General features: G+C 43.8%; 1 protein-coding gene across 1 annotated transcript in view; it reads left to right on the forward strand.

Moving 5' to 3' along the window:
* The window catches only part of LOC147690169 (cholesterol 24-hydroxylase-like), a 445247-nt gene that overhangs the window by 192911 nt on the left and 231393 nt on the right, over positions 1 to 20943 (forward strand). The window contains exon 6 of the mRNA XM_086937761.1: positions 10652 to 10790. Within this exon, the coding sequence (XP_086793887.1) occupies positions 10652 to 10790 (139 nt within the window). The remainder of the gene's footprint in view (positions 1 to 10651; positions 10791 to 20943) is intronic.

Genomic DNA, 20943 nt, shown 5'->3' on the forward strand with positions numbered 1-20943 from the left:
GCTGATGTGTTTTGGATGCGTTGAAGTTTTTTCTGTAGTTTGGCTGTGGTTCCGGCTTAGAGGGTGTTTCCGTAATCCAGTCGGCTGGTGACCAGTGCGTGGGTGACCGTCTTTCTTGTTTCAGTGGGGATCCAGCGGAAGACTTTTTTGAGCATGCGTAGGATGTTGAAGCAAGATGATGAGACGGCATTGGCTTGTCTGGTCATCGAGAGGGAGGAGTCCAGGATGAAGCCCAGGTTGCGTGCATGATCCGTTGGTGTGGGTGCGGTTCCCAGGGCTGGTGGCCACCAAGAGTCATCCCAGGCCGAGGGTGATGAGCCTAAGATGAGGACTTCCGTTTTGTCCGAGTTCAGTTTTAAGCGGCTGTTCTTCATCTACTCGGCTACTTCTTTCATTCCTTCGTGTAGGTTGGTTTTGGCGGTGTTCGGGGCTTTGGTGAGGGAGAAGATCAGCTGGGTGTCATCTGCGTAGGAGATGATGTTGAGGTTGTGTTGGCGCGCGATGGATGCGAGGGGACTCATGTATACGTTGAAGAGGGTGGGACTGAGTGATGATCCTTGAGGTACGCCGCAGATGACTTCGGTGGCCTCTGATTTGAAGGGGGAGGCGGACTCTCTGGGTTCTTCCGGCAAGGAACGATATGATCCATTCCAATGCTTTTCCTTGTATTCCGACGTTGCTGAGTCGTTGTATGAGGGTGCTATGGCAGACTGTGTCGAAGGCTGCGGAGAGGTTGAGTAAGATGAGGGCAACTGTTTCTCCATTGTCCAGTAGTGTTCGGATGTCGTCTGTTGCTGCGATGTCCTCTGGCCAATGCACCTATACATGGAGGAAGCCTTGAACCAGCTCAATGATAGACAATGTTATTGCAGAAGTGATTGGCAAACTGCGAAATCAGCTTGGGGCAGATTCAATTCCAATTTATACACTTGGTGGGGAAAAGGACTCCTAAGTGGCGATGAGTTAAAATTCCTAAAGACGAGTCACCCTATAATCCCGGTATTTTACTTGATCCCTAAAGTTCATAAAGACCAGATCAAGCCACCGGGAAGGCCAAATATTTCTGCCAGACAGGGAACCTTTGAAAACACGTCGCACTACATTGATCACTTCATCCAGGAACATGTTGTAAAAAGGGGGCGTTGCCTCTGAACACCTCTCTGCAACGCAGCTCCCTGGTGCATACTGGAGGTACCTGGTGGGCTAGTTGGCCCACAGGGGACCTCAGATTGAAGAGGAATTAATTCCCCAACTTAAAACGCACCACAGGGCATGTTTGCCCACATGTCACCTCAGGCCCGCCCCCTTCCTTCATTATTGAGCAAAATATTCCTCTAAAATCAATTGAACTACGAATTCCAATGTACTCACCTGTTATCAGGAGAGACCTCAGTGCTGCATCTTTCAGCCCACTACTGATCCTGAAAAGTAATTCTAACCATACTTACAGTAACTTGAATTTCCTTCCATAGGCTAACATTGACTAGTTTCACTTGGAAATTCTTCCAGGTGTGGAGTTTTGGAACTTTAAAAAATTCCTTTAAAATCAGCCGAACTACGAATTCTGATTTACTCATATATATATATATATATATATGCCACGAACTCCGCCAAGTCCCCTTAGTAAAACTCAAAAGGAAATAACGAAACTGGACCCTCACGGATATTTTGCAAGATTTTAGATTTTATTCCATCCTTTGTGCACAGAACACGCCGCCATGACGCGTTTCGGGACCTCCGCCCCTTGATCACATGACATGGTCGGTTACACACCCATCATTCTTAAAGTGCTGATACACAGTCAGCTGACCCCACAGCCTGTGGAAATAAAAAACATACTTCAGCCTGGTTCGGTAGCGCTTGAATAGCAAACTGTTTTTGTAAAATTACGATGAACTATAATTAATGATCCAAAAACGGATTTTATATTTGACCATGCTTTGACACGTAAAAAGCTAAACAATTTAAAAGAGAATGTCACCCTTCTTTTTCTGTCTGTTCAGCTCATTGTTCCCAATAATTCATCATGATTACTTCCATATAAATAAATTGATTAAAATCCACAAGCAACTACGGAAATAAACAATTTGTATATACCATGTTAAAATCATGTAAAAAAAAAAAATATATATATATATACAATTTATATGTTCCGTGCAAATATGCTATATAATGTGCAAATTTCGCAAAAAGGAAAACATCATTGATTAAATGGGAGCGCATGGTTTGGATCAGTTTTTCAAAATTGTGCCCCAGTGGGCATTCGCTGCTACCTATAACCACTGCATCCACACTGCTATAACATGGGTTCAAAAGCTGGTGCACTTTAAGAAAATATCAAAATCATAGTTTTGATAAATAAAACCCTATAACCTAGTGATTAAAATTGTTGTTACTCCCTTCACCATAAGTTGAAGTTAAAAGCAGGAGGCAGACTATTTTCATGTTCGACTCTAATACACTGTTACCCCTTAGGCGATCTGCAGTTATTGACAATGTTTGGCCCAACCAGTATGAACCATTAGATCCCTAATAAAGACAAGAATGTAAGTCTTCCGTTTGATTCAAACCGTTGGGGGCTTTGGAATCGAGCTCCAGGATATAGCGTGTTTCCAAAACTCTCAATTGGGCCTCTCTGTCGCCACCTCTACGAAAGTGGTGGGACCATGTCAACGGCATAATACTGCAAGCATCCTATATCCCCACCATGGCACATATTTACATGTCTGGCGACAGGGTATGCCTCATCCTTGTTGTTTACTGCCCTGAGGTGCTGGAGAATGCGCTTGTGCACCTGCAGCTTCGTGATATATATATATATATATATATATATATATATATATATATATATATATATATATATATATATATATATATATATATATATATATATATATGTATCAATGCTCCAAACCACCAGTAACACGAGTCACTCCAGTAGCGGGTGCTGTTTCCGCGGTGGTGCCCCGCGATAACAATGTCTGCTCCGAATTCCTCAAGCAATACCCAGCCGGGCTAGAAGAATACAGCACTCTTGGGGTTTCAGTTATCAGCACAGGTTTTTACCAAAACAAACGTGTTTCAGGAGAAACTCCCTTCGTCAGTGTCTACACACGAACGCGCTGCGCGGCGCCATTATGTTGGCTCACTGTGGGTGATAGAAACAAACATAGGACTACTACAAACATTAATGTTTGCACGCCATCTTTGAATGTACATGTTATTGTTTCAAACAGCTGTATAAATCTTATTCATTGTCCAGTCAAATATCTCACCCCACCATAATCACGCCGTGTATCGGCAAAAGTACAATTTACAATGAATTTTGACATATATAGTGCCTCGTGTGTATTAGTCACCTGGACATAATTCTCCTAAGAAGCGATGTCAAAAAACCTCAAGACATCGCTACACACACACAGATAATGTGTACAGATAAAACAATGTTCATTTTGTGGTCAAAATTCATTGTAAATTGTACTTTTGCCGACACACGGCGTGATTATGGTGGGGTGAGATATTTGACTGGACAATGAATAAGATTTATACAGTCGACACTGACGAAGGGAGTTTCTCCCGAAACGCGTTTGATTTGGTAATAAACCTGTGCTGAGAACTGAAACCCCGAGAGTGCTGTATTCTTCTAACCCGGCTGGGTATTGCTTGAGGAATTCAGAGCAGACATATATATATGTATCTATATAGATATATATAAATATATATATATATATATATATATAGAGAGAGAGAGAGATAGATTACCTACTGACAGTCGCCAGTAGGTAGTTATAGTTAGAACCTAGTTTCCATAGGAAAAGCATTTTTTGATTTGCTAAATGAATCTTCGCAAAATTCTCAAAATCAAAAAGTCTATCCAGGTCAGCTCCTATCCTGAAAGTTTGGGGGTGGGACGTCAAGTGGGTGCTCAGAAAAAAGGGGGGTCCCAAAATTCCCCATGTTAATTTCCATATAAAATTTTAAAACAGGCTACAGCCTGAACTGCTGAAGGGAATTACCCCAAATTGGCAAAAGGTAGTGCTTGGTTCAGAAAGCGACCTTTTCTTGAAATGGTGTAAATCCGTTCAGTAGTTGCTGAGAAATTAAAAAAATAAAAGTTTTGATATCTGGGGCAGCGGTGGATTCGCGAACCCTCCGAGCATGAGCTTCTCTGTGATTGGCTGCCAACACTCCAAACCAGGAAGTGTTAGCAGCCATCTTGTGACTCGGTTCTACCGAAGTCACAGAAAAAAAAGGTGAAAAAAAGAAATGGGTAGAAATACCCTGCCCCCCTATGCCTGCTCAGGGCCCATAGGCTGGGTGCGCTAATCCAGATGAAAAGAAAACAAAGAGCGGGCTCCCGTGCTAAGGGGCACTTATAAATGATGTTGCGGGGCCTCCCGGGGGCCATGGGGGCCCCCTCACCTCCCTGGGGCTACCTGAAGAAATGCATGGGGATCCCAACCCCCACGCTGCTCTGGGGACCGCCACTTCCCGGAGCGTTTATGCTAATTGGCAGGTGGCAATCCCCGGGGACCACCACCTCACTGGGGCTAAAAACATAATTAGTGTGGGGGGCTCAAGCCCCCCCACACTGCCCCTGGGGCCATCACTTCCCCGGGGTACTTAAGATTGAGATTTGGGGGTCAGTAGTGCCCCCCCGGTCCCGGGGACCACCACCTCTCTGGGGCTGTGAAATGGAGGAAGGGGGGCCACCCGGTCACCCTCCTGGAGCCCTCGATGGCCCTGGGGACCGCCACCCCCCAGGGCCGGCTCCTGATGTGTCCCGGGGTGCCCAACCCCAGGACACTGCTGTTCGCTATGACAGGGCGGGAGCCATGTGGCTCTCACCCTGTCATAGCAAACCTGCTCTGGATTTTGGAAGCAAGAGCAGGGAAACCAGCTCTTGCTTCCAAAATCCATAGCTGATTGCTTTTCCACACAGGGAGCTGCATGTCAGCAGCTCCCTGTGTGGAAAAGCAATGCCGGGTCGCACAGGACATGGGAAGCCGGTGAGACCGTGGGGGTATTGGGACTACCCCCACGGACCCCAACAGTGAGGTCAGGCCCTGGGGGATGGGGTCCCTGGGACCAGAAGTGACCCGGGAGGGAGGCCGCGCTGCCCCCCTCCCCTATGAATATTAATTTTAAAAAAAACTGAGATGGAAAAGGATGGACAGGCCACAGGGAATAGGGTCCCCCTCCCCAAATAAAAAAATAATATAAATAAAGGCTGGCCCCGGGGGATGGGGTCCCCAGGGCCGGAATTGGCCATGGGAAGAGGTCTCACACGTCCCCCTTTCCATTTTTAAAAGGGGTCAGGCCCTGGGGGATGGGGCTCCCAGGCCCCAAAAAAAGAAAGAGATGGGGGCCACACAGCTCCCCTTCTTACATTTTTTTTTTAAAAGCCGGCATCGCAGCTAGGCCGGCCCCCTCCCTGCAGCACTCAGCAAACACGCCCCATGGCGAGTTGTAAGTTGGGGAATTAATTCCTCTTGAATACTGAGGGTCTCTGGGGCCCAACTAGCCCACTAGGTACCTCCAGTATGCGCCAGGGAGCTGGGTTGCAGAGAGGTGTTCAGAGGCCACACCCCTTTTTACACCTCTCTGCAATGCAGCTCTGTTGTGCTTACTGGAGGTATCTTGTGGGCTTGTCGGGCCCCAGGGACCCTCAGGATTCAAGGGCACTTAATCACCCACTGAAAACGCGGCACGGGGTACGTCTGCACAGTGGTGAAGGGAGGGGGCTGGGCCTGAGGTGACATGCGTGCAAACAGACCCTCTGGTGCGTTTTATGTTGGGGGAAACGCACCACAGAAAGCGCCAGGGAAAGGTGTTTCAAATATAGACATTATTATGTTGCCAGTCAGAGCAATCACAATGCCAAAAAAAACGACGTTAGATATTCTGGGAAACAATTACGTGCCCTAGGAGAGCAGGTGAACGCAGTAGGTAATTTCACACTGGAGCTTTTTTTTTTTTTGGAAGGGGGCCCTCGGAACCCCATCCCCCAGGGCCTCGCCCCCAATTAAAAAATATATATATATTAACGGGAAGGGGACCGCGTGGGCCCCCCTCCTGTGGCCAACTCCGGGCCCTGGGGACCTCATCCCCCGGGGCATGGCTACACTTTTTATACTAATATGGAGGGGGCTGTGTGGCCCCCCTCCTCAGGCCATTTTTGGCCCCGTGTACCCCATTCCCGGGGCCGACCTTTGCGTGTTTTTAATTAATTTTTTTAAAGTAATTATTGGGGAGGGTGACCCTGGGAACCCCATCCCCCAGGGCCTCACCCCCAATTTTAAAAAAAAGTATTAATGGGACGGGGGCCGCATGGGCCCCCCTCCCGTGGCCAATTCCATGCCCCGGAGACCCCATCCCCGGGGGCATGGCCACATTGTTTATTCTAATATGGAGGGGGGCTGCGTGGCCCCCCTCCTCAGTCCATTTTTGGCCCTGGGGACCCCATTCCCGTTACACGTTTTTTTTTCTTTTTCAAAAAAGTAAATATTGGGGAGTGGGGGCCCACTCCCTGGCCACTTCTAGGCCCAGGGTACCATTCCCCGGGGCCTGGCCACCTTGTTGGGGACCGTGGGGTGAGCCCCAATGCCCCCACGGTCCCTGCCAGCTCCCCGAGTCCTGCGGGAGCCGGCATTGCTTTTCCACATGGGGAGCTGCTGACATGCAGCTCCCAGTGTGGAAAAGCAATGTGGTTTGATTTTGGAAGAGAGAGCAGGTTTCCTGTTCTCTCTTCCAAAACCCAAACCCCATTTTGCGATAACAGGGCGGGAGCGCGATGCTCCCGCCCTGTGATAGCAAACAGCAGTGTCCCGGGGGTGGGCACGCCGGGACACTGCAGTAGCCGGCCCTGGGGGGTGGCGGTCCCTAGGGCCATCACAGGCTCCAGGAGGGGGCCCTGGGAAGGTGGTGTTTCACGGGTCTCAGGGGTCCTTAACTGACCCCCACATTGACATATTAGTGCCCTGGGGAGGTGGCGGTTCCTGGGGCATGTGGGGGAGCTCTAGCCCCCACACAGATATTTATTTATTTAAAAAGGAGCCTGGGGTGGCGGTCCCCGGGGCAGCGTAGGGCCATGTGCCCCCGCAAAATAATTACAGAAAGCCTTGGGGTGGCGCTCCCCGGGACTTGGGGGGCCTTTGAGGCCCCCCATACATTTTAAAAAGAAGCCCGGGGTTGGCGGTCGCCAGGGCTGCAGGAGAGCTGTGTGCCCCCTGCAAATATTTCTAGAAAGCCCCATGGGGTGGCGGTCCCTGGGGCTGCGGGGGTCTCCCTGGGCCCCCGTAAATTTATATGGAGATGCCACAGGACGTCACCCACCTGGGGGTTAATTAATAACGAAGCGCGGGAGCCTGTGCTTTGTTTTTAAAATTTTCGCAGCAGGATCCGCAGATCCTCCGCGCATCCCGCAATTTGAAAAAAAATTATCTTTTTTTGCCCTGGGGGTCCTTGTAGGACCCCTTAAGCAGGCCTAGGGGGTCAGGGTGTTTCTACCCTGCCCCCTTTTCTTGTTTTGCGCCTTAGTTTTTGAGTTTTCTTGTGCTTTGGTTCACTGAGGCACAAGATGGCTACCAACACTTCCTGGTTTGGAGTGTTGACACAGCCAATTAGCATGCAGCTTGTGATCGGGAGGGAGCACGGATCCTGCGCGCCTATATGTATTGATATTTTTTTAATTTTGATTTTCTCAGCAACTACTGAATGGATTTACACCATTTAACAAAAAGAGTTCTCTCTGAACCAAGGGCTACCTTTTTGCCAAATCTGGTGTAATTCCGTTCAGCAGTATGGGCTGTAGCCGTGTCTAAAGTTTCCTATGGGAATTAGCATGAAGAAAACACATTTCGGGACCACCCTTTTTTCACAACCCCCACTTGCCAAATCAGCCCGAACCTTTAAGGATAGGAGTTGACTGAAGAGCCCCACGAGTTTTGAAAATTTCACGAAGATTCGTCATCCGGCTCCAAAGTTATTGGGAATAGAATGTTGCGATTTTCCTATGGAAACTAGGTCCTAACTATAACTACCTACTGGCGAACACCAGTATGTATTGCATACATACATACACACATATACATATATAGTTTGCACTAGTGTGTGTGTGTGTATATATATATATATATATATATATATATATATATATATATATATATATATATATATATATATATATATATATATATATATATAGCAACTACAGAGTCCAAAATGCCGAGCGGTCGGCCCCGCCCATTGGGGCTGGATTTCTGATAAGAACGGCTGCACACGTGGTCACTGATGTTTGGAACTTTGCCTTTAAAAAAGTGCTTTCCGCACGAAACGCGTCAGGCATGGTGTTATTTCTGCTGTGAAGTGTTTTGCCTCGTCACTCTTGCAGCCTCCATTAAATTTATGAGCGGAAACTTACCTGTTTGCGGGCTCTTTCGTTTGGGAGAAACTTTTGGTGGAATGTAAAACGGCTGGTCCAGGACGTGAAAGAGCCCCGCTGCGTGAGCAGTCCTAGCGCATTCCAACTAGTATATGTGTCTCAGAAAACAGGTACCCAACTTGGAGGCGGTAAACGGCTGTTTGATGGGCTGAGACCACACTGCGACCCACTTGGGATTTAAAACTTTCATTTAGCATCAGCAACGAGCCAGCTCACTTGAGCAACACTACTGGCAACTACAGTGTCCAAAATGCCGAGCGGTCGGCCACGCCCATTAGGGCTGGATTTCTGATAAGAACCGCTGCACACGTGGCTCACTGATGTTTGGAACTTTGCCTTTGAAAAAGTGCTATCCGCACGAAACACGTCAGGCATGGTGTTATTTTGGCTGTAAAGTGTTTTGCCTCGTCACTCTTGCAGCCTCCATTAAATTTATGAGCGGAAACTTACCTGTTTGCGGGCTCTTTCGTTTGGGAGATATATATATATATATATATATATATATATATATATATATATATATGTATATACAAAAGTTCTTTCCACAAGAAAAGGCAGGAGCCCAGAGGGGAACAGGTAGGAAAAGCTTTATTCATTCAAATACAGCTCCAGTGGCGGCTAATGCATTTTGGCGTTTCGCCTTCCTCAGCCCCCAACACCGGAATAGTCATCACAGATAGTTGTTCCCTGTTGCTTCTGAAGTAGTTGGTGTAGGTCAGCTCCTTCCCCAAGCAAATGTTATTCACCTGTTGTAGCGCGCTCATGATTGACGAACCACAATCCCCAATATGCTCCATTTTGTCTGCAACTCGGGTCGGTGAAAAATAGGGGGAGAGTTCAGATATGCCGAAATCCTTACCGGGGAACCCACAGAAGCAGGACACGATGACACACTAGACTGTCCTGAGCTCGTAAAGCCCCTCCTCTGGTCCCCTCGTACCGTCACAGCCCCTGTGCAGGAAGTATATATATATATTTTTTATATATATGTATATATATATATATATCTATATATCTATCTATATATATATCTATCTATATATATATATATATATATATATATATATATATATATATATATATATATATATATATATATATATATATATATATATATATATCAGATCAAGAGACCCAATATATTACAAAATAACATACAATATTCATAAAAATATGTTCAGCATTTCTTTAAATACAGTAATAATAACAGTGGCTTCAAAACATCTGTTATGTTTTGTTAATAGTTTTGTAGAGCTCATGAATACCATAATGGTGTCTTAGCGCTAGTGTCAGCTAATATGTCTCACATGAAGGCAGAATAATTGAGATTTAGACTGCTGAGCAGAAAAGCCAGGTTTTTAGCAGTTTCCTAAAGATTAGGAGTTCAGATTGCATTCAGAGATGGTCGGGCTTGGAATTCCACCATATGGATGTAACTTGGGAGAGGCTTCTTCCTCCCCAGTTTGCTGTTTCGATTCTAGGAGTTCTTATTAATCTAGCTGTACTGGACTAACGGGTGTGTGAGGGTGAATACCACTTAAAGGTTTCTTGAAAAAAAGAGGACCAACCTGGTGTAAGGATTTGTGAACCCAGCATAGGACTTTAAACCTAATTTGTGCTTTGATTAGTAGCCAGTGCAGTTTGAGAAACTGAACATTTTGGAAGGTTCATAAGCACCCAAGCTGCTGCATTCTGAAGAGTCTGCAGTTTGTTTAGTAGGTGCTAAGCCTACATATAAGGCATTACAGTAATCTTATTTTGAGAAAGCTAGGGGTATGATAACAGTTTTCTTTAACTCCATTTGAAGGTAGGGAAGGATTTTCTTCCATCTCTTCAGAGTGAGGAAATAGGGGGATCTCATTATATTAAATAATTTTACTCATAATAAAGATTATGCCAATAGAAAAATGAATATTCACAGCGGCAGAGAAAGCAAAATTAGTATCTAATGCAGTATCATGGATGATGCTATCAGTGGTGTTTTCAATAATGTTATTTGAGACGTCATCAGTGATGTCATCAATGATTACATTCTAGTTTATGATATCTCTGATGGTTTATGTGATTGCAAGAGCTCTGTCTTACAACTAACGGTTTATCTTGGCAAACATAAAAATACAATGATAATATAGGATGATGGACATTTTTTGCACATTATTTATTTTGAACAATTATTATGTAGAGATATTAATAAACCATAACTTGCAGCTACCTCATGGGATTGATGGAAACATTCAATGAGAAGGCTGAGGCTCTGATGGAAAAACTAGCAGAAAGTGCTGATGGAAAAAGAGAAGTTCGAATTCTTGACTTGACTAGTCGAGTAACGCTTGATGTGATTGCAAAGGTAAGATCTTCTGCATATGTAAAAGGATATAGTATCTGGTTCCAGTTTGAATATGTAGTGTATCCTGAAGAATGAATATCACATGTTTTTCTGCATGAGTTCACCTTAATAAGGCAGAAGTTTGTGTGATCATATATTTTTGGGCAACATTTCAATATTTGTTGAGGAAGATGCTGCAAATATGATACATACATACCGAAAATAGAAAGCGAAATGGTAGAAAAATTTTCAGCATACACAATTTTCTGCATTAGGTCACAAAATCAGTGAAAATAGTGTACAGGGTTCAAAGTGAAAGCCAGCACCTGCTCCCTGTGAGATGAAATGGAGGAAATCAGAGTCCAGTTTATACTGAGCTGCGCATCGGCCAGACTATGAGAACAGAAATTGCAGGATCTAGGGAAGTCCAAGCAAGACATTTAGACCTTGAGGCCCTCCAAGGAAATGTGGAAAGGATGGCCCTTACACATAGAAGCAGCCCTACAACAGCCCATAAAGAGCAAACTGGTTCACCAAATATCCTGAGTAGTGACCGTGTTCTAGGGAGAAGGAAGCAAAACACTGAGTAAGCCATGCTGACGTTGCAGAGGGTCATTTCAGCAGACAGGAGAGTGACAGGCAACTGGTAAGAAGTGCTCAATATGAACCACTTTGAATATATATGCAGGTAGAACCAGCAATAATAGAACCAGTGGTAAACGTCTATGCACCTACCATCTGTAACAATGAGGAGGATGATATAGACATGATATGAGACATGATATGAGAAGGATGGCGCAATCTACTTGGTTCATGATGTCAATCAGTTCCAAACAAAGGCCATATCCACCCCCAAGTACTAGTAGGAGGAATTCCTTTGACTGCCATCATCAACACCGGCATATTCATAAGTGTAATGGTCTGGAAACATACAAGATCATCCCAAAAAGACCAAACCTCTAGCCAACTCAGGTTTGTGCACTCTTGATGGAATGTTTGCAGCAGACATTACGCCCAGTGAGTGGACTACCCCTACCAAAGTATATCTAAGAAAAGGAGGAACAGGTATGCTGCTGAACTGCTAAACAGTCAAAAATCTGCAAATCATTCATTTTGCTTTCAGCTTACATACGGCTGAGTTGTACTGCTTGCTAGTAGAATTCCATGAACTCTTCTGAGGTATTGGCTGCCCATAAGGAACGTTGGTGAGCCTCTATGTGAACTGACCTGTACAACCAGTAGAGCTACATCATCGCTGTTAGAAATTGGGTTTCAGATTGGCAGAGGTATGCACCTTGCACAAGCAGGAACCCTATCCTAGTCAGGGTAAGATACACAGCAAACACTACAAGATGGTGAACGAAGTGCTGAAAGGGATGCCCAGACGTGGGTCCCTTGCTCGCTGTGCCACTTAATTCAAGCTAGCCTAGCTGATTATGGGTAATACCCCAAAATCGGTCCGAGGATGCTTGTTTCCAAGCCAGGAAGGACCTGGCCTGGCAGTTCGACATGAACTGTTCCCATGAGGATCAGGGTCAAGACTGAATTGCATTTGGTTGGGTCCAAACTGGGGGGCATAGTGAGCAAAAGAACGATAGATTAAAGCCAGATCTGTGACTGGGGGTGAGTGGTTGAAAAGTTTCAGCACTCCGTTTATCATCTTGTTGTCTTTGCAAAGGCAGATATACACAATAAATTAACCTGTGCTCACCCTCTGGTACCTTGGCATAGAGCAGACAAACTTAATGTAAGAGGCAACGTGTAAAGTATTTGTGCAACACTTCAAACAGTAACACTGTGAAAACACCACAAAAAGACTCCACACCAGCATAGTGAGCAAAAGAACGATGGATTAAAGTCAGATCTGTGACTGGGGGTGAGTAGTTTAAAAGTTTCAGCACTCCGTCTTTCATCTTGTTGTCTTTGCGAAGGCAGATATACACCATAAAATAACCTGTGCTCACCATCTGGTAGTTTGACATAGAGCAGACAAGCTTAATGTAAGAGGCAACGTGTAAAGTCTTTGTGCAACACTTCAAACAGTAACACAGTGAAAACACCACAAAAAGACTCCACACCAGTTTAGAATAATAGATTATAGTTTTAAAAATAAAACACGACCAAACGGCCCATAATACAAGTATATATGATATGAATTTTTAAAAATAAAAGTAAAACATAGCGCTTGGAAGCAATTATCACCTATGGGGTTATCTAGTAGCGCTGAACCGAGGCAAAGTCAAGGGTGCAGGCTGGCTGTGATGAAGCGCATGCTGCATCCAAGAGCCATGCATGGCCCTCTCAACACAAGTACCTTGATCGTGATTGCAACAGTAAGATGCAGGGTGTAATCGGACAATGCGTCAGTGAGGATCCCACAATTAGGATGATGTGTCGATTTTCTCCACAAAACAATGGTGATGTGCTGGTTCTGAAGAAGAAACACTGGTTCCGAGATGTGTTGTTTCCAAAGCCGATGCGCCATGTTTCTCCATGCACTCGAGGGGATGCATTGATCATCTATCTGCAGTGATGGTTACAGTGATGCGGTAGTTCAGATGCCACTGTTCAATGGTGATAAACTGGTTCCAAGTGCGATGTGAAGGTTTTGTTCCCCAACAGCTTTGATGTGTTGATTCTGTTCATGCAGTAGAGGATGCATCAGTTCTGCTGGAGCAAGCACCTGGATCCCCTTCCAATGGACCAGGCACAGGAGCAGGGTGTAAGACTTTGATATCCCTGAGTCTTTAAACAGGAGGCAAGCCAGTATGCCTGTGGAGTCACTCTGGGTTCACGTAAGATGATCCCGTCCTTCCTCAGCAGGCCAGCAGTCCGGCATAGTGGCAGCCATTTGTAGCGTCACAGCAGTCCTTCCTCCTGGCAGAGTTCTTCACAGGTCCAGTAGTGTTCAAATTTGGGAGGTCAGAGACACAGTATTTATACCCAGTTGTGACTTTTAAGTGGAGGTGACTTCAAACAGGGTCTTTAAAGTGCACAGAGGTTCTACCTCCCAGTACCAGCCTCACTCTAGGAGGGTATGGACCCCTTTGTTTGGGGACAGGACACTGCCTATTCAGGTGTAAGTAAAAGACACACAAATGATGGATGAAATGCGGAACAAATCAAATTTTGTGATGTTGCTATGTGCGTCCAAAGTTGCTACAGGTGTTGTATATGAATTTAGGACCCTAGTGTAATTTTCCTGATTGATGCCCATATATAGGAATAAATTACCCTAACCTTATATAGGTATAGAAATCATAACCATATTTAGACTTAGCCCATGCAGTCCAAATACGGCATGGCTACTTCCACTAGTTCCGAAAATGCACAACGATTTCTTGGAAAAACCCGCCTTCAGCAGTCTGGACTTCCCCTTGCTTGAATATTAATTTATCCAAGAAATCATGGAGTTTTTAAAGAACTGAGTCTTTGATGACGTTATTATGTCCAACCTTACGTCAATCTCGGTACCTTCAAGGTATAAATATGCCCACACTTGCCCAGGCAAACACATGGTGGTTTGGAGCAGTTCGACTATCTACCTACACGGCACAGCTTGCCCCAGCAAGTGTCGAAGGAAGCCGACCCCTCCAGCAGATGCACTGAGTGACTCTGTCTTTTCTCCTGCCGAGAAACCCAGCTCCAGTGTTTCCAGGTTGCCATTGCGGGTTGCTGGGAATTCGAGTTCTGAGAGAGAGATACAAGACCTCCTTCATTCTAAAACCAAGGTAGGGAGCTAATTAGACCCTTAGAGAATTCTTGAAGAGATTCTTGGCAAAGAATACTGAAACTAAGCTACACCTCAGGTACTTCTTCCCTTGTACTAGACTTAGGTTAGGTAAGCCGGGGTAGGCGTATTTTAGAATCACCAGTTGAGTACTTTTAGTCTATATTTATTAATGTATGTATTCTATGTATTTTATGGCTTTGAAACCATATCATGCTTTTACAGTATTATTTTATAATACTCTCCGTACTGTACGCATTGTACTTTGCAACCAGTATTACGATTCTAGCAGTTCATTTCTCCTGCATGAGACAGACGACTGTTCAATAAATACTTTTTATTGAAAACGCCCGTCTCTCTCTTTCTCTGCACCTCTGGTGAAACGAAGCATGCACGATTGACTGAGTGAAATAACTTTCTATTGTTTCCGTGACTATAGAGATACGTTTCTTATTCTTGGGAAACAAAGTTGTCATGTTTTATGCGGTAGTGAATTCGAGAAAGTTTCTAGTGACCTCTGAGCTAGCTGGCACTCACAATTAAGTCTAATATATTTGATAGAGACCAAGTCGACCTCAGTCGTACGTCTAAACTATAGTATATATTATTCCAATGCGCAGAGCCTATTGGGAATATAGGAACTACACTACATGGCGCCCAATGTTTGGTAAGGCGATAATTTAACACTAGATACTAGAGTAACTCAGTCCTGCTTTTCCCACAGACCCCCTAGGAAGAGATAGTTGGGGGGGGGGGGGGGGGGGGAAACTAGTAAAACCCGAACTAACAGAAAATCCTGAAAAGGTTTTTATTAACAATATTCTCACTACTCCTAAAAAGAAGTGGGAAAATAGTAAACAGACGCTTCCTTAAGAGAAACGCTCCCAGTCCAGAGGTAGGTCTCCCCAACGGGAGCCCTCTGAAAAGAGGTATAACCTCAGAAATAGGGATAATTTGCGAAAACCTGATAGATATCAAGATACTGATGCACGTTCCTCTCGTACCTTTCAGACTTCCTTGCAGAAATCCGAAAGAAGAGAACGATCAGAACAGAAGGAAGAACGCGTGAAGTCCAAAGACGAACATCACGTTCCTAAAAATAAGAAAACTCAATTCACTAAGAAGAAGGTAGCAAGTGTAAAGAGCAGACATGCCGAGGATCTTAAGGACACGACTCAAGAACGGGGAGTGGGCCCAGACAATGCTAGACAGAGCAGCAGAAGTCACCATAGCTCGCAAGATCCTGAAGGATCATCTGGAGACAGTGGACTTGAATGAATGCATTCAAGTTTAAACGCCGACACCAGGGTTAGTGTACCCCATAAGTTATATGAAGTAACGCTCCGGATGGAGGGGCACATAACTAGAAAAATAAAGGCACTCTTTTGGGAGAAGCTATCTAAGTGTTATGACATTCTTGTAGCTGAACAAGACTGGCCACCTGAATTTGTCAGGGAGTGCCCACATGGCAAAGAGATAATTATGCCAGCCTTCTCAAATCATATTCCAATTCATAAAAAATACACCTATGCCAGAAAATGGGCTGTAGCCCAGGCTCCAGCATTATACAAAAATCACGTAGGATGGGATGAGGACTCTCTTCATCATAAAATCCAGTTAAAAAATCAACCCACTGCACAAAGGCAGTATCCAGTTAAGCAAGAAGCTAAAAAAAAGGTCAGGGAGATCTTAGATCAACTTGAATACCAAGGGGTGATTGAAACATGCACCTCATCCATGTCTCCAAACCAGACAATACATATCGTCTAGTTTTGAACTACAGACATTTAAACTCTTGTTGCAAAACTTTTGCAGTACAAAATGCACACAGTGCAGCACTGATGAATAACATCGTACGGAAACAATGCAAAACTGTACTAGATATTTCAAATGGTTTCTTCTGTCAAAACATTGCACCAGAAAGCAGGTATTTGACCTCTTTCTCAGTTATGGGGATACAGTGACAATTTTGCCGTCTCCCCCAGGGATTCAAGAATAGTCGAGGGTTATTTTCAGCCAGAGTAACAGAGTTACTACAGACGTTGGATGATGAGTTATTATCTTATGTCGATGACATCTATCTTACTGACGATGATTTGGAAGTACACTTGAAAAGAGTCAACACCATAATACTTGGGTTTCCTTCTGAGGGGTACGAATTTAATTTTAAGAAATCACGAATTACCCACCTCAACGTCCTATTCTTAGGCTATGAGTTATCAAGTGAAGGCAAAAACCTGGCAGCAAACTTCCTAGAGAAATGTGCACTGATCCAACCTCCAAAAATGCTGAAAAACGTACAGTCAATTCTAGGTTTCCTGAATTTTGGAAGAACCTACGTTCTGAATTACGCAGAACGGGTTAAACCTCTCTACGAACTAATCAAACCTGATTTCAAACCAACCAATTGGACACAAAAACATACAGAAATTTTGCGTTCAGTGCCAACAGACATGTTAGCAAAAACACAATTACAAACAAGCGACAACGTGCGCAAACTTGTGATCCGAATCATCCCAGGTAGATGCGGATTCACATACCTAACCTTTAATGAAGGTGAAAAGGTACCAATAGCATACAAATCACACTTGTACACACAAGCTGAAATGAAATTCACTTCTACAGAAAAGATTCTGACAGCGGTTCAAACTGCAGTAGCAAAAGAAAGAGCCCTCACGCAGGGAAAATGCATAATGATCGTTACACCTGTACCTGCCTTGGAGGCAGTGACAAAAGCGAGCATTCCAAATGCTAAGGCTTTACATCTGAGATGGATACAATGGTTTAATTCTCTTGCTGCAACAGACGTTGACTACGTCTTTGACCCCTACTTGAAAACATAAGAATTTCTACCATACGAACACGAATGTCCTCTGCCGACCGAGATTCTGCCTCTAGAACATTACGGATGTATAATATATACAGACGGATCAGCACAGCCTGCAATTGGGGGTAAAGAAGCTTATAGTGCTGCGTGCTTGATTGTTAAAGGTCGCTGGCACGAAGGTAAATTCAGACCTATGGTCACTAAAACTCAATCACTCGGAGACTGTACAGCTAAGCGAGTTGAACTCCAAGCTTTCAAGATGGCGCTTGAAAATGCCGATCATAAATTCCCTACACTCATAGTGTGCGATTCGTATTACTGCGTCCAGTCTTACAATGAATATCTGCAGAACTGGATTCAAAATGGTTTCAAAGACGCAAAAGGTGGCAAAATCAAGCATAAAAGGCTTTTGGAACAAGTAGTTCTATTACAGAAAGAACTACATAAGACTCATGTGATTCATACACTGAGTCATCAGCGTGATGGCGTTCACGTTGCAGGGAATTCATTGGCTGATGAAGCCGCAAAGGCAGCTGTACAAACGGCTTCCGTAGCTACAATCACTCGTTCAAAAAGAGTAATAGACAGTGAAACATTGCTAGCAGTAAAAGCCTTAATGAAAGGTAGCTATGCAGCATTACCTCTAAACTATCCACTCATGTATACATACATTATTGATGCAAACTCCGTTCCTTTTGCTCGAATACCTGGAGTGGGGGACAGAGTAATTCCAAACAGGAGCAGGAGAGGTGCTTTGATTCACGAGGCACATATGGGAGAGGGTCTGACACATCAAGGGATCTTAAAATCTCTAATAGAATTAGAAGAGATGTACTGGTGGCCGGGAATGAGCGTCCAAGTTTACGAATTCGGAATTAACTGTGATACCTGTTACAGAGATCATAGCTTTGAAAGCCACCAGGTACCTGACTACAGTGTAGCCAGCCCAGTATAGACACCATTGTTAGACAGCATTAGACTTTCTACACGCAAACGTCACAATGGACGAATGCAGTCCCACAACTATTAGAAAAAGATTCATTTGGATGTGGCCTCACTGCTCGGCTGACGCCCGAACTGTTATAAAAGATTTGCGAGTCTTTATCGGCACATACGCAATCGCCACGCTATATTCTGACCAGGGTCCTGCGTTTAGCTCTCGATCTTACAAGGAGGCCATGACCATCTTGGGCGTTGCATTGCAGTACTCAAATCCATTCTATCCTGAGGGAAATGCGATAGTGGAAAGAAAAAAACGTGACATAAAGCAATCAATAACAGCTAGGGTATTAGGCTCGGGTGATATGTGGGTCAAATATATAATAAGTATCCAACGTAGTCTTAACAATATGCCAAGAAATTCTCTGGGTGGGTTCACTCCATATGAATTGCTATTTGGTACTAGAATGATAATCAAAGATCTTGATTGTCAAACTTTAGTGGTGGAACAAAAACCATTTGATATACAAGATCGTTTGGCTATTTTACAGGACTTAAGTGAAACAAGAAGAAGTCTGAGTAACACAATACAGAAACAAAAGACCACTGAAGAAAAACCCCCTTTTCCAGCATGATCTGTCTGGATTCCAATAATTGAGGATCTAGCCCGGGAAATGATCGTGGTGAAGAAGGACTTTGGGCCTTCCTATAGAAAGCAGTACCTGTCTTAGCTATCCACGGAACAAGATCAGTGGTACTACCGCCCCTTGCTGGTAAAAAGGAGAACTGAGTCATGTCCATCGACCTGGTCAAACCACATCATGTGTCCGATAATAAGTAGTAGGTCCTGTGGACTCCCAAGATGTAGCAGACAACCAAATCTTTCTACAATTCAAGAGGTTCAAACTGAAAGACTTATCACCTTTGATAAACCTGCAGTGAGAGAAGAAGGACTATGCAACAAATCCATGGAACTTGTGCCTCTTGAGACCCAAATAACAGTTCGTCAAGAAACTCCTGTCTACAATGATGTAGCATCTGACTATACAAATATGTCAAAGAAAGAAGCAGCTACAACAATTCCAAACAATCCTGATGCTATTCCAACAAGTGACAGAACTGCCTCTGGCTATTTTATCAACTTTGATACATTTTCTGAGGATCCCAGTGAACCTGAAACTACGCCAGCAAAGAAAACTTTCAAAGAAAAAATGACAATACTCTTTCATCAACTTGAAAATACATATCTGGTTTCACCATCAATTTTGGATTGTTTTAGGTGTACGTTTTCTCATACTTTGGCCCATTATTGTTTTTTGTTTGGGACAAATGATAGATGGAAAATACAGTACAATGGACACAGCAAGTAAGAACATCAACTTGCTCCTGAAACCTCACAAATCATCTCATCTTGAGCAAAGAGACCTGTCATCAGTGAACATCACAGCCGTTCCTATACCTGATGGTATAGCATGTTATACAACTGATTATGACATTCATGGCCCGCTGGAACTGTTGAAGATTCTACACCAATTTAAGGTTTCTTTGAGTGACTTTGTCGTACCCAGCACATTTTCTGATGATTGGGACTTTGAAACTGTTAATAATATGATGACAGATTTAGAAATGTCAGCTAAATTCACTGAAAATGAATACTTAGAAGGTTCATCAGATTATGAACAAATGTATTGTTTTAATCATTATGGTCACCATTATTTGCACAATTCTGCAAACCCTAGAAATGCTTTTACTTACAATCAATGGGAACATTGTCCAACGCCGCCAAAGGGCAGCTCGAAAACATTTTATGAAAAAGTTTCAATACTTCTCAGGTTTTAATGTCACAAATCCAGAAACGTTTTATTTCAAAAATATGAATAAGACAGGAATGAAAAACATGTTGACCAATACTAAACAAATGTATTCTGCAAACTTTTATGCTCAGTTGTCTACTTTAGGTTTTAACCCTTTGAAAGACAACATTGAGACAAAAACTGTCTGGGGGACAAAAAACTGGCAGGTGCAAGGTTTAGAAGCCTTATTCAGAGCCTGCATTATCTCAGAGCAAATAATGTTTCTAAATGACACTGCTCAACAAACATCTTGTCTTGGCTTGGCTAAGATAAAAGATTTAAACAAACCGTCCATACCTAAGCCCACGCCTGACAGTAATAACACTGCAGATGAGGAGGTAGACGTAAAACAGATTTTACAACAGAACAGAACTAATCCTGATTGGAAAAAATGGTTAATCTGGCCCACAGACACGAATAACTGTCCAGATAGATTCATGAACAAAACACAAGGGTTCAAAGTGAATAGGCCAGATCCAAGATATTCCCAGAGACAACATCCAGGGATAGTAACAACATACAGTGTAGGAAAACTTTGCCTTGAGTGGCTACAGAAATCCACACTTCCAGAAATGAAACAACACTTGACTTTACTTAAAGAAGGCATTGATTTACAAGACTTCTTACTTGGACCTCGTAAACCGTGACAAAAACATTTCATATACGCCGGTATATAGGCTGCTTACAATGAAGCATGGAAAATATCGCAAATAGAAACTGCAGAAAGAATACGAGAAATTGATCGTATTAATTTAGAGAAAGCTCTCTCTGTAGTGGATAATGGGTTAACGACTCTGTCCTCCAGAATGTATTCTTTGGAAAGCA

Source organism: Lissotriton vulgaris, chromosome 9, assembly GCF_964263255.1.
Source record: "Lissotriton vulgaris chromosome 9, aLisVul1.2, whole genome shotgun sequence".
Classification (NCBI taxonomy): Eukaryota; Metazoa; Chordata; class Amphibia; order Caudata; family Salamandridae; genus Lissotriton; species Lissotriton vulgaris.